Source organism: Garra rufa, chromosome 19 (genome assembly GCF_049309525.1).
Source record: "Garra rufa chromosome 19, GarRuf1.0, whole genome shotgun sequence".
Taxonomy (NCBI): domain Eukaryota; kingdom Metazoa; phylum Chordata; class Actinopteri; order Cypriniformes; family Cyprinidae; genus Garra; species Garra rufa.
This window is the reverse complement of record NC_133379.1, coordinates 32,569,332-32,585,338: the sequence shown is the minus strand read 5'-3', so window position 1 is coordinate 32,585,338 and position 16,007 is coordinate 32,569,332. Positions and strand designations below refer to the sequence as shown.

Genomic DNA, 16,007 nt, shown 5'->3' with positions numbered 1-16,007 from the left:
AATAGTGTTTTGGGTATTTTGGGTACCAGACAAGACCTCCTGTTAACAGGGTTTGGGTATTAGACTACTCTGCTGACGCGTGGTTCTGTTACTAGACAAACTGATATTTTCTGATGGGATCTGGCGTCCGGGGCTGGATCTTAATTGTCTAGGCATGGGGACAGCGATCTAACAGGTTCCACAAAAATTATTTGGTTTTTCAGCATTTTTGTGTATTTGAACCCTTTCCAACAATGACTGTATGATTTGGAGATCTATCTTTTTACACTGAGGACAACTGAGGTACTCATATGCAGCTATTACCGAAGGTTCAAAGGCTCACTGATGCTTCAGACGGAAGCTCTTAATGCACTGTTTTTCCTTCTGGAGCATCAGTGTGTGTTTGAACCTTTTGTAATAGTTGCATATGAGTCCCTCAGTTGTCCTCAGTGTGAAAAGATGGACTTCAAAATCACACAGTCATTGTTTGAAAGGGTTCGAATACACAAAAATGCTGCAAAACCAAAGAATTTGTGAGACTTGAACAGTGGCCAGTTTAATGTCCATATTAAAGTTAGTTTGTCCTGTTTGCTTATTTTCAAATTAACAACTAAATTCAACTAGCACAAAGATGCACCTGGACAACACAGCCTATTCAGAGAAAACAAGAGCAAAAATGTAGCACTCGAGTAACATGCACAGCTTCCAAAACCCTTTAAAACAAATGGACCTGAGGCTCATGCACAATCTCATACAAAACAAAAGACGCTGACATCAAAAGAGACCGGTGTCTGTCTCGTAATTCTCAAAGAGCACGATTCCAGCCTCTCTCTTTGATAAAAGCACTTGTTTTGCCACGACACTGCGCTTTGTGTTTATCTAGAGTGGATGCGCTTCGATAGACCGCTCTGTCTGGACCATTGTGACACTGACTGAATAAATCGGTGTGAATATTCATGAGGGCTTATGACCTGCTCTTCACAATCTTCTTGATATTCATAAACACTGCCGTAGCTGGTGGGAATGAATCTGTGGACCACATTGAAATCTTTATATAGAATTCATACATCATGGTAACATTCCTGTTAATATTACTCATATTGTCCATTCTATAATGTTTCTTATGTTTTAGATCAATTGTTTTAAAATATTTAGAATTTATTTTCACTTTTTTGTTTACAAAAGGATGTTTTCCCACCTCATATGTGAAACCAGTCTTAAGTAGCCATGTATGTTTGTAGCAATAGCCAAAAATACATTGTATGGGTCAAAATTATCGATTTTTCTTTTATGCCAAAAATAAGTTGGAAATTAAGTAAAGATCATATTCCATGAAGATATTTTGTAAATTTCCTGCCACAAATATATCAAAACTTAATTTTTGATTAGTAATATGCATTGCTAAGAAAGTCTTTGGACAACTTTAAAGATGATTTTCTCAATATTGTAATTTTTTTTATTTTTTTGCACCCTCAGATTCCAGATTTTCAAATAGTTGTATCTCGGCCAAATATTGTCCTATCCTAATAAACTATGCATCAATGGAAAGCTTATTTATTTAAGTTCTATGGTTCATAATTTCACCTATGTAAATTATGAATATTATGTGTATAAAAAATACATTAAAATGTAATGTAATGCACTTGTGGGTAAGTATGTTGATGATGCTGTTGAGTTTATTACCCATTATATTCCAAAAATGCATTTTAAGATTGTTTGAAATCATTAGTCTGCCAAATAAAGATCAGTGGCCAATCAACATGCAGGAAGCCATTTTGTTGTCATGTCACAAGAAAACCTTAAAGGGATGGTTCGGAGTAGATTTGACTTCATTGCTATGCACTCCGAAGCCCATGTAAATACCCCATCCTAAGTTTTTTTTTACCTTAGTCGAACATTGAGGGAGATATCAGAGTTTTTCGAATGGCTTGCTACAGCCGTACATTGTACATGTAATGTATCTCGTAAATTGCACCACTAAACGTGCACGTAATCTTACCAAACTTCTACAGTAGTGTAAATAGGGTATGTACTCACAAAACGCTGCATTGGAAAATTTGTAAGTCCACCATGAGTGTTTTAAAAACAACTTTTAAAAATCGCTACTAGTCTCAAAAACTACTTCCCTGGTTTGGGAAAAGCACGTAAAAGTCCACCTACAAGTTGACATGCACACAGATGTAGTAGGAGGACTTTTACGCGCTTTTCCCAAACCAGGGAAGTGACGTCGACTTGCAGTTTTTGATACTAGTAGTGATCAGGTAAAAGTTGTTTTTAAAACACTCATGGTGGACTTACAAATTTTCCAATGCAGCGTTTTGTGAGTACATGCCCTATTTACACTACTGTAGAAGTTTGGTACGATTACGTGCACGTTTAGTGGTGCAATTTACGAGATACATTACATGTTCCATGTACGGCTGTAGCAAGCGATTCGAAAAACTCTGATATCTCCCTCAATGTTCGACTAAGGTAAAAAAAACTTAGGATGGGGTATTGACATGGGCTTCGGAGTGCATAGCAATGAAGTCAAATCCACTCCGAACCATCCCTTTAAACATACTGGCCCCTTATCCACCTTATTTCTGTAAAAACAGCAGGACCATTTGTAAATTGTATGGGTGTTACTTCCAGTCTCATCCACATCCAGTTATTTTTAGCTCTACAAAACAGCTTGATATTGCAAATTGGTGTGTCTTACCATGTTATATTAATGTTCTATTGTTTTATGTATCTTAATTACGAAGACACTGGTTTGTAATGCAAACAGTTTTACCATTTACTGCTCGTTGTTATTCTTCTCGTTATTTCTCTGTAGCGGATAATGAACCAGAATCCTCACCAATGTGCTTCATTCAATGTTGAAGAAAAAGGTCAGTAAGTGTTTTTAATAAATATTACATATTTGAACTTTTTTAAAGCATTGTTCAGGTCAAGTTTCCTTTGATAATCATTAATTATTATTGTTTTTGTTTTTATGTATGATTAAGATATCAACTCGTCAACATGTAAGGTGTCAGAAGTATGTTGTATAAATTTTAGGCTACTGATTACATTCATACGAACTTTAAACCATATTTTATTTTGCTTTTTATGTTTTTATATGTATTTGTGCGTGTGTGTATACGCACACCTCCTACAAAAACACGTCACAAATACCCGTGTCTAGAGAAAAATAGCTACATGCATACAAAAATATATTTACAAAACGCGTTGAACATAGATTTCTGTATTGGAATGAGTATAAGTGTTGTTTAATATGGATATAGTTTTTGCATATGCAGCTCGTGTTGTGGAGCTGTCCACTGCTGCGGTGCTGAAACCTCCTCATGACGCACACAGTTACGCCAACTATTTAACTATTTCTGAACACCCTTTCCCTTATTTATTTAGTCTGACTTAGGATACATCTGCTAGTCTAAAGCTAGTGAGACATGGATTTGAACAGAAACGCGATTATAAAATCTAACCCAGTTCTAAAAGGGTTTCGCGTACATTTGTACGGAATTACCCTTGTATCCATTCTTTTCAACAAAAGCTTCCATTCCTGCTCAGTTTCAAAGTGTCGGCTATTTATAGTGAAACACTCCCCTCCTCTTCCATGCGCAATTCACCCCGCCCGACTCCCCCGAGACCCGCGCATCCTACCCCAGGTAGAAACTGACGTCAGAACGGTTCGTAATTTGACGTGTAAACATCCCTTCCCCTTCCATGACTCTCTCATTGGTGGCTCTCCATGCGCGTTCAATTACTCGCTCACACTGCATCAGAATTAACAGGAGAATATCGCGTTCACCAAGGAAGCCGAGCTGAGATTTCCTGTGTTTACATATTCTGTATTTATTTATTTATTAACTTATTTCTATTTAACTGTTTTGTATCCATCGTGTTCATCCCGATCGTTTTTAACTGGTTGTAATTGATTTGAAATGGAAGAAAGATGTCGTCCAATGTTGCTGTGCAGTGTTCTTGCTCTGTTCTGTGCGCTGGTGTCCTCAGCTGTGGACAGACAGTATCTCAACGAATGGGCGGTGGAGATTCCAGGAGGACGCGACAATGCTCGATCCATCGCCGACGAGTTCGGCTACGAATTAGTCCGACAGGTAAAAGTCACGCCAAACACTCGGTTTTTTCTCTATACAGTGAGATAAAACAGTTGTCTCATACATCTGGCTCTGCTTTGCGTCCGTGTTGAATGCAATTGTACATTCGTGTGGTTGTGTAATGCGTTTATTCATAGCAGCACTGTTGCTTTGCCAAATCTTTCGATTTGAAAAAACGTGTTTAATCAGTTGCCGAGAACATTTGCTTAGCAATTAAACAGTGGAATGTTCACTGAGTGATGGCTGAATTTGTTTTGCAACTAGGATACTTATTTTTTTTTTCTGTAAACTCCTTAAAACATTTCAGTAAATAACCAAATGCACTTGTAAATAATACAATCTTTAATGCAATTTCTACATACTAATAATCAGATGTCTCAGCCTTTATGTGAGTAAACATTCACCTGTTGTGTCATGTAGTTCTCTTTTTATCTAAACGAAAATAAAATAAAGCAAACCCAACTCTAAGTACACTGACAGACCTGTTAATTCTATAAAAACCTTTTTTTGTGAAGTAGCTCCAGGGCGACTAGACCAGACAGATGGGAACTGCATTATTATGACCAGGCTTAATTTAGGTCCAAATATGAACCGTTCTCTTCAGTCATTTCTCTGTTTCATTTGTCTGCAGATTGGGGCGCTGGAAAACCATTATTTATTCAAACGGCACAGTCACCCTAGCAGGACCAAAAGAAGTGCTGAGCATATCACCAAACGTCTGTCGGAAGATGACAGGGTATGACACTTTTCATAATCTGTGTAAAAAAAAAGAAAAAAAAGATATCAATTCAGTCAAGTACTGTAGGCTTATGTCATGTGCTTTCCCGTTTGAATTTTTAATTACTAATAAATTATTGTTTAACATCTAATGTGATATAGTTTTGGACTTGGCCACTAAATGGTTTTGTATGGACACCTGTGGCTTTTCTTCTGTAGGTTTCTTGGGCTGAACAGCAGTATGAGAAACGGAGGGCCAAACGTGCCCCGCTGGGGGCCGAATGTAAGGACTGCTCGGTGGACAAACTCTTTGACGACCCCATGTGGAACCAACAGTGGTATCTGGTGAGTCTTGACGTCTTAACTTTCTTTGTCAAAGGTGGGATTTCAAGCATTGATTCCAGAAGCCTTTTTTCCCCATTCATTCTCCTCATACACTACTAGTCAAAAGGTTTTGAACGGTAAGATTTGTAATGTTTAAAGAAGTGTCTGCTGCTCACCAAGTCTTCAATTATTTGATCCAAAGTACAGTAATATTGTGAAATATTTTTACTATTTAAATTAACTGTTTTCTATTTGAATATATTTTGAAATATAATTTATTCCTGTGATCAAAGGTAAATTTTCAGCATTATTACTTCAGTCTTCAGTGTCAGGTGATCATTCAGTAATCATTCTAATATGCTGATTTGGTGTTCAATTATGAAAGTTGTACTTTTATTTAGCAAGGATGCTTTAAATTAATCAAAAGTGATGATAAATATATTTATAATGTTACAAAAAAATCATATTTCAGATAAACGCTGTTCTTCAGAACTTTCTATTTATCAAAGAAACCTGACAAAAATCCACTCAGATTGTTTTCAACATAATAATAATAAATGTTTCTTGAGTGGCAAATCGGCATTTTAGAATGATTTCTGAAGGAACATGTGACACTAAATACTGGACTAGTGATGCTAAAAATTCAGCTTTGAAATCACAGGAATACATTTAAATTTGAAATATGTTGAAATAGAAAGCAGTTATTTTAAATAGTAAAAATATTTCAAAATTTTACTGTTTTGGCTGTACTTTGGATCAAATAAATGACTTCTTTAAAAAACAATAAACACTGTTAAACACTAGTAGTGCAGATATTTTTGAAAAGAGTTTTAAACCTTGAACCAACTAAATAAGTAAAAATGTATTTGAAAGTTAAAAGACAAATGCAAGACTATGTATTTCACTAAAAAATGGGCTGGGATTTTCAGAATGTGCTAGTAAATTTCACAAATAATTACAAAGAAATGGCAAGTAACACACTGAATTAACCTGAAAGACTGAAAGAGTATTTCTTGTTAAAACATACTCCAATAATCTTTGCTATTTTCAATTTCAAAAAAATATTTTTCACATCTTTTATGACTGGACGAACAACTCGTCCAATTAGACATTGTGAATGTCATAATCAAATTCGAAACAATTAAAAATAATTGACTCTAATCATTGAAAAAATGAAAAAAACATAAATATAAGTTTTTTTTTCTTCTAAATGGCCCAAAATGTATAAATATAAATGGTTTAAGAATGTAGAGACACTCACTCGATTACATTGTTTTCAGTGTTTCATGGGAATGAATGGTCAGTGCTAAGATGTCCGATATCCTCCAGCTGGTTGGAATCATAGTCTGAAGCAAAAAAAAAAAAAAAAAAAAACTCTGTGACAATCACAATTCAGCTTATTCATGAAATCTGTCAATGCAAATCTGCACACTGGCTCTGACTTTTGGCGACTTGTCCAGACTGTAAATCTGTGCAAAACTCATGTAGTGTGTTCCAGCCAAGTTGAAATCACACTAATTTGTTCACTTGTATATAATATCATTGCTTAAAGGTCCGCTGAAGTGCTTTGAAACACATGTGCTGATTTAATGTTCAGAAACCACACTTATTTCGCCTCAATGCAAAGCATATTTACACTGTTTGAATCATTCCCTATCCCCTATATAGTGCACAACGTGCCATTCACCATACAGAATATGCTAACTCTGTGAACAAGTGACCGATTTCAGCCGCAGCTTCAGCGTCTATTTATAGTGTAGAGGGCGGGGCGCTTCGGATTCTAGAGAGCATTTGATTGGACAGAAAGTTTGATGAGAAGCAAATCGTTGATCCATATTAGCGGAAGTTAGAGACTGCAAGTTTTAAATACTTATAGCTTGTAAATGCTCAAGGCTAATATATTCATACTAAAAGCCAAAAAACTTCAATTTTGATTTCATGGGGACTTTAATAAGCTCAGTGATCTCAGTATTTTATGATAATGAAACCAGTGGACCAATAGTATGTGCTCAAATGCAGAACCCATTAATATCAACAAAGGCTTTGTTAGATTTTTCTATAAGTGTTGTAAAAGCCATTGTAACAGTCCTCTCTGAGCTGATGCATTACATTTCCTGTCTGTAGGCCTTCATTACTGGGTCAGTAGTCCCTCTGGACTTTTCACACTGTGTGCAGTTGAAACCTATTGTTTTTAAGCTTTCAGAGCCCATAGTATGGCTAACCCAAAACAAGATTGTAAAGAAGAACCCTTTTAATCCCAAATAACAGAAGAGCCAATCATACATTAGCACCAATTTACTGAAACACAGTAGATTGATGGGTTTATTTTATGGAAGCCAAGCTCTTAATGCCAGAGAATGGCTTCCCTAGAGTCACAGATGGGAAGGATTCAGCTGCTTCTAAAATGGATCACAGCTCATGGTTTATATAGTAAGTCGCTCTAATCAAATTGAAAACCTCCATTTGCATTTCCGACTGAGGGATTACGTTTTTGGACAAACATTTTATTCTAAAACGCAATTTAGCAGTGGCATGAACCGGCGGTGACCTTTTGTTCTTTTTGCTTCAACAAGTGCGCTGTTTCTAAACCTCTCTATTCGTGTTTGGAGCGTGTTTGTGCAAGTGCCGCCACCTCTTAACTTAATTGCGCACGAAGTTCCTGCCCCATGTTATTTTAAACTCCGTCTGTGTCACTGAATTTAGCTTATTAGATGATGTCAGCGTCTTAATTTATTCATATTAAACTTATTAGACTAACAAGATAAAAGTGAATATTAGCAAAAACTAAATGCATTGCATTTTAGTGAAAAAGGAAAGAGGATTTTCACGACAGACCTACCTATGAGCTCAGAAGTTGATAATTGCTGGAATAATTAGCTGTAGAAGCTACAACTGATTTTTAACTTTTGATTAATTGCTGAATTTTGTACTACCTATAATCTGGAGTGTTCGACCAATCAGATGTTACCATGAAAATGACTCCCATAAAGCATTGACATAGTCATTGATATATATATATATATATATATATATATATATATATATATATATATATATATATATATATATATATGTATATATATAATTTGTATGTACATTTAGAAAAGTATATATATGCCATATATAAATACAGAATTTTTTTAATTAAAAAAATTATTACATTTTGTATTTGACTGTAGTTTAATATATATATATATAGAGTGTAATATAATAAAATAATAATTATATAAATTAAAATAAATTATAATTTATTATAAATTATAATTATTATAAATTATAAAATTTAAAAAAGGATATATAAAATGTTATATAACATTCTTTCATAAATACACAACTTTTTTAATTAAAAAATTATTAAATAAGTTCTCATACATTTTTCATTGAATAATTACATATATATAGTTTTATAAAATATATTTTTATTTGACTGTAATTTATATATATATATATATATATATATATATATATATATATATATATGTATGTATATGTACATTAAAAAAGTAAATATCAAATGTCATAAAATATATAAAAAATTATAAATTCTCATACTTTTTTATTTAATAATTATAATATTACATAAATAGTTTAATATAATAAAATAAAATATATTTTATATATATATATATACCGTATATAATGTTATATAATATATAACATTCTTTCATAAATACACAACTTTTTTAATTAAAATATTATTAAATAAGTTCTCATAATTATATAATATTACACACACACACACACACACACATATATATATATATATATATATATATATATATATATATAATATATTTTTGTATTTGACTGTAATTAATATATATGTATATGTATATGTACATTAAAAGTAAATATCAAATATGTCATGAAATATATAACATTCTTTCATAAATTTTTTAAATTTAATTTATTATTAAATTTTGTTTTAAATTTAATAATTATAATTACAATTAATTACTCTATATATTACATATATAGAGTTTCATATAATACAATAAAATATATTTTTCTTTCATAAATACATATCTTTTTAAAATAAATTATTAAATAAGTTCTCATACCTTTTTCATTTAATAATTATATAATATTACATATGTAGAGTTTTATATTTTTATATTTGACTAATATATTTATATGCATTCTATTATGCCATTTGCATTGCTTCAATAGAAGCATAGTTTATATCACAGTAGTCTGTTATTTACATTTTTTGCTTCAAATCAGAGTTTATAATATTTGGACCCATCTCGGCGGTAGTTGGTTTGGCTTATAACTCTATATTACAACATTTTTTTTTAAATGAACAGGAAAAATTGTTTCATCAAGGCTGCTGAAAAGTGGGCGTTCGCCGTTGCGCTCTATTGGTCAATATGAGTGATGAGGCAGATGGGTAAAAAGGGAAAGAAAGAATGACGTTCAATCTTATGAGATGAAAGCGTAGATTAAAAAAAAGAAGGATATGGATTTATGGAGAAGAAAGATGGCTCGGTGAATAGATTACATTTCACCAGAGAGGACTGCTGATAATTCAATTAAGGCGATGACTCATATGCTTCTTTTCTTTCTGTATGGAGAAGGCTGTGTGGTTTTATTCATATTTTATCTGTATGGTACCGGATACATTGAACATTTTTAGATGTATCACTGTGTTTGAGGCAATGATCATGTTAGAGAGTTTTTGCACTTGCCAATATCTAAGTCACCCAGTAAAACTCTTGACTCACTTAGAGGTGCTAGAAGGTGTGGACATCAGCTGTGGGATTTACAGCCCTCTTGAGGTTCTGCTGGTCGTGATTGTGCTGTGTGGCAGAGCCGTCATATGTGGTGGGTCGTCTCGTTTCCTCCCCCTCCCCCTCTGGTCCTTCGAGAGTCAGACCTCAGCTATGAGTCATGCTTCATGGTAATGTTACTGCAGCGCCTGTGCTTAATTCGTGAGCAGATCACAGATCTCTTTCTTCTTCTTTTTCCCCTTTTTTCCTATCACTTTTATGCCTCAAGCAGCTTTGTTACATTGCTAAATACACCATATACTATTATATACGCTCTGGTGGTGTTTACTTGTAAACAGCTTCTTGAATAACGTGAACAGATCTTTTTAGTGAACAAATTGTTTTTAGTTTTTTAGGTGCGCTGATTTGTAAATCATTTGTGAAGCACTTTTAATAGCTTTTTTCAGCCTTCAAAGACTAATTGGTGTGGAAAAATAGAATAGGCTTTATGGGACGAGTAAATACGCCCCTTCTCTGATTGAGTAGGTGTTTTAAGTCTGCACAGACTGAACTAGACATCTGCGTTGTGAACGAACCGAAATAATGGGACTTTGCGTGGCATGATTGAAGCTCAAAGTTACAGTAACATTTAAGCTATTATTGTTTTGTCTTTTCTTTTTGGAGTTTATCAAGCCAGAAGTTATGAAAGCCAATCGACCTTATTTGCATTACAAAATGTGCGAATTAATCATGATTTTGTGGAATGTATGAGCAGTGAAGTTATAATTATAAAAAGTAAAAAAGAGACGTTTTATGTCATAATTTCAGCTTTTTTCTCATCATTTAGTCTTTAGTCTATATCATGATTTGTTATATGATAATTTAAATGTAGTATGTCATAATTTCGACTTTTAATTGTTTTTATGCCATAATTTCTACTTTTTAATCTCATAATTGTATTTTATCTCATACTGACTCCTGAAATTCTGACAATTTTATAACAACAAATAATCATAATCTCATTATTATGATTTTATGACTTTCTGTCATAATTTGAAACTTTTTTCTTAGCATTTAGACTTACGCCATAATTTTGACATATCTCATAATTTGTTGCATGATAATTCTGACTTTTTGTCTTATAATTTGAATGTATTATCTCATAATTACAACTCATAATTGTTTGCTTGTCATATTTTCGGCTTTTTATCTCATAATTTAATTTTATGTCATACTTCTGATTTTTGAAATTCTGAAAAATTCATAATGATCAATCATTTTAATAAGTATGACTTTTTTCATAATTTTTACTTTTTTCTCACTATGTAGACGTATGTCATAATCTTGACATATCTTATGATTCACTTGAATTATGATAATTGTGACTTTTTATCTCTTAATCTCAAAAGCATGTCTTTTATGTCGTCATGACTTTTTATGTCATAATTTCAACTTTTTTTTCACCTTTTAGACTTATTTGTCATAATTTTGACATATCTCAAAATTTGAATTTATTGTCTTATAATTACAACTCATAATTGTTTGTATCATAATTTCCGCTTTTATCTCATAATTTAATTTTATCTTATACTTCTGACTTTTGGAATTCTGAAAAATTCACAGTTATGAAAAATGATAATCATAAGCATGACTTTTGTCATAATTTAAAAAAATTTCTCACTATTTAGACTTATGTCATAATTTTGACATCTTATATTTATAAATCATATAAATCATAATTTTGACTTTATCTCATAATTTTATCTCATACTTCTGACTTTTGCACTTCTGAAAATTGCATAATAATGAATAATCATAATCTCATAAGTATCAACCCTTAAGTCATAATTAAAAAAAATTCTCACCTTTTAGAGTTATATATCTTAAAATCTCAGTCTCTTCGACTCACAATTTTTTGTCTTAATTTAGACTTTTTATCTCAATTTAATTTGATCTCATATGTCTGACTCCTGAAATTCTGAAAATTTCATAATAACGCATAATCATAATCTTATAAGTATGACTTTTATGTCATCATGACTTTTAATTTTTTTCCTCATAATTGGAATTAAGTATCCCATAATTCCAATTTTTAATAGTTGTTGTCATAATTTCAACGTTTTATCTAATAATTTCATTTTATCTCATACATCTGACTCCTGAAATTCTGAAAATTTCATAACGCATAATCATAATCTTATAAATATGACTTTTATGTTATCATGACTTTTAATGGCATAACTTCAACTTCTTTCTCACCATTTAGACTTATATGTCATCATTTCTATGTGATATCTCATGATTTGTTGTGTGATAATTCTGACTTTTTCCTCATCATTTGAATTAAATATCTCATAATTCCAATTTATAATTGTTTTCGTCATAATTTCAACTTTTTATCCAATAATTTCATTTTATTTTATACTTCTGACTCCTGAAATTCTGAAAATGTCAGAATTATGAATAATCATAATCTCATAAGTGTGACTTTTTTAATAATAATTTTTATTTTATCTCACTATTTAGACGTATGTCATAATTTTGACATTATATCTCATGATTTGTTTTCTGATTGTTCTGACTTTTATCATAATTTGAATTGATCTCAAAATTTCGACCCAACTGATTCTGTCATATTTTTGACTTTTTATCTCATAATTTCCTTTTATCTCATACTTCAGACTCTTGAAATTCTGAAAATGTCATAATAATTAATAATCATAATCTCATAAGTACATTTTATGTCATAATTTCTACTTTCTTTCTCATTTAGATTTATATGTCATAATTGTGACATATCTCATGGTTTGTTGTATAAGTCTGACTTATCTCATAATTCAAACTTAATATCTGATCATATTGACTCAACTGTGTCATAATTTCAACTTTTTCCCTCAACATTTAGACTCATATAGCATAATTTAGACATGATATCTCATGGTTTGTTGTACGAATCTGACTTACTCATAATTTGAATTTAGTATCTCATAATTATGACTCAATTATGTAATCATTTCAACTTTTTATCTCATAATTTTATTTTATCTCATACTTCTGACACCTGCAAATCTGAAAATGCCATAATAATGAATAATCATAAACAGAATTATGACTTTTATGTCATTATGACTTTTTGTGATTTATCACCATTTAGACTTATATGTCATCATTTTAACATTATATCTCATTATTCGGTGTATGATAATTCTAAATGTATCTTATCATTTGATCTTAGTATCTCATTATCTTCTGAAAATAAGACTTTTATATTGTCATGACATCAGGAATGCATTGGTAATACAGTAGTCAACATTCGAAGTGGATCAAAAAAGTTCACCAAAAGTTGTCCTAAGATAAGAACGGGTATTCTTTTTGGTTTTAGAATAAATTTGATGAAAGGTTTTGATCCACTTCGAATGTTGACTACTGTATATGCATATCTCATACTTTTGACTTTTTATCTCGTAATTGTGACTTCTGAATTTCTGAACACAACTTTTTATGTCAAAAGCACGGTGGCCGAGAGAGCTCAACGCGCTGCAACTTAAGCCACCGAGAAACTTCACAAGTGCATGAAAGAACAGTGTTTTTGCCTTAACCCATCCAAGTGCACACACACAGCAGTGAGAAGTGAACAAACACACACACACACACACACACACACACACACACACACACACACACACACACACACACACACACACGCACACACGCACACACGCACACACACACACTGTGAACACACGCCGGAGCAGTGGGCAGCCATTGCTCCAGCGCCTGGGGAGCAACTGGGGGTTCAGTGCCTTGCTCAAGGGTATTGAAGGTGAAAAGAGCACTGTTCATTCACAATCCCCACCTTCAAAACCATGACTGAAGTGCCCTTGAGCAAGGCACTGAACCACCAGTTGCTCCCCGGGCGCTGGAGCAATGGCTGCCCACTGCTCCAGTGTGTGTTCACAGTGTGTGTGTTTGTTCACTTCTCACTGCTGTGTGTGTGCACTTGGATGGGTTAAGGCAAAAACACTGTTCTTTCATGCACTTGTGAAGTTTGAGATTTTGGGCTTTTTGGTGTTTCATAAAGTGCTTTTTCAGACTTGTGGAAAGAAAACAGCCAAAATATACTGTTAAGTGTTTCTTTTATAGCACTTTATTTATTTGTGTCAATAGATTTCAATTACAATCCATATTTTTAAAGGTTGTTTTCTCAAAATGAGTTTTTTCCTCTTACATTGAGCCATAAATCTTCACTTCAGTAGTGCTTACACACACCATACTTTACATTTTTATTCCTGTCTATATCCTGAAGGTTTTTACAGAAGGATTTGTTCATATAAAATTTGCTTGATTTTATACAACATTTTATTTCCCCAAATATGCTAAAAAAAATGCATTGTTTTCAGTCTATTCTAAGTTTTTTGTAAATAAAAGTGACAATATGAAATAATAACCAACATCCCCTCTGTAAAAGCATTTGACTCTAATATGTCAAAAAATTTAACAAGAATTTCGAAACTGACTTCATCCAGTGTTTAGATTTTTGTACTAGAAATTTATACAAATGAGTGCATATTTCATTAAAGAATGCCTCATTTGCATATTTAAACCTAACATTTTAGAAAACTTGTAATACAAAAAATGTTTGCAATTATCAATGTAATCAATCATCTGGGTAAGTAAGGTGATAACTATTAGTTAATTTTTTACCCAATTAAACAGCAGTGTCTCACCTTAAATTGTTAAATAGATGGAAAACCCTCGGCTATTATGTCTTACACAGCACAGGTTAGCTGCTATTTATATACTAGCCACTCGTCTGTGTATTTCCCATCACTGCACAGCAGCTCTCTGATATTTAATTATCTGTCAATAAGAAGAAATCCCCTCACGGTCTAGTATGGACCGAAAATAGTCTCCACAAACCGAAAGGTCAGCATGGACGATTACATCGCAGGCTTTCATTTTCAAGCAAACAGCTTTTGTTGGAAGGGTCAGTGGTTGTGTCATACAGAAAGGGCTTTTGTCTTTATGAAGAGGTTGAGAGTACCTGAGAGTGTTGAGCGGTACTCATGAATATGACCATGAATGTCTCACATAATTCACTTTAACTGTCTTTCCTCATCCTCCTCTTCCAGCAAGACACCCGGACGTCATCCTCCCTGCCCAAACTGGACCTGCACGTGATCCCGGTCTGGAAGAAGGGCATTACGGGCAAAGGAGTCGTCATCACCGTACTAGACGACGGCCTCGAGTGGAACCACACCGATATTTACCCTAACTATGTAAGTGTGTCATCATTGGCAACGCCTACTCGACCACCATCCGTAAAACTCTGCACTGTTGTTTCCATGCCAACGCCGGCCCCCTCAACCGTGCAGAGGATTATCCGTAGTGACACCTACCACGACTACAGCAAAGCCATTTGATGAGGACCTCCAGTGTAGAAGGTCACAAACAAACAATCCCACTCGCCCAAGCTATTTCAAAATTCACTGTGAATGTGTGTCATTTACATAAGACTGCAGTGAGCCCAGCAAGAGAGATGATTCATAAATCACAGGATAACATCAAACAGCTGTCTCCTATTAGTGTTGAATGCATTCTAGCAACAGCCGTCATTCTGATGTTGGCTTGTTTACAAACAGCAGTCAAAAAAGCAAGCTTTAAATCGAGTGGAGACCCGTATGTGTCTGATGCTGGTGATGTTGCTGCAATGGCTGCTCAATACAGACTTAGAAATAGAGACTTTTAGGAAAAAAAGTAGGTATGCAGGATTTTACCGGAACGTTATTGGATTTGGCCGATAAAGGTTTGATTAGAAAAAAATATGCCGATATATATACACCCAGGGTGTGTTAGCGATAAGATCATGTCAACAGTGTGGTCATTCTTGAAGCCTAAATGCTGATTAGTTAAACTCTTTTGGATAGCGGAATTTAATTAAATTATTTAATTATGGGGCGCAGTTGGCCTACTTATAATGAAATGAAAGTAAAATACACAAATAACAGTAAGATACTTGCGTTTCTGAATAAATAAAGCAGTAATTGGTATCTTAAAATCATGAAACTTTAATTACTAAAATCACAAACATGACACTTAAATTAAATAATGGATTGTACACATATTTATTTATTAATATGTACAGTCAAACAGAAGATTTATTATAGTTATTCTA

General features: G+C 33.1%; 1 protein-coding gene across 2 annotated transcripts in view; it reads left to right on the top strand.

Annotated features, from left to right (window-relative positions):
* Positions 1-3,714: 3,714 nt before the first annotated feature.
* pcsk1 (proprotein convertase subtilisin/kexin type 1) overlaps positions 3,715-16,007 on the top strand; it is a 28,430-nt gene continuing 16,137 nt past the window's right edge. For both annotated transcript variants that reach the window (XM_073824522.1, XM_073824521.1), the window contains exons 1-4: positions 3,715-4,082; positions 4,714-4,818; positions 5,019-5,144; positions 14,965-15,111. In XM_073824522.1, coding sequence (XP_073680623.1) covers positions 3,909-4,082; positions 4,714-4,818; positions 5,019-5,144; positions 14,965-15,111 — 552 coding nt within the window. In that variant the 5' untranslated portion in view covers positions 3,715-3,908. The remainder of the gene's footprint in view (positions 4,083-4,713; positions 4,819-5,018; positions 5,145-14,964; positions 15,112-16,007) is intronic.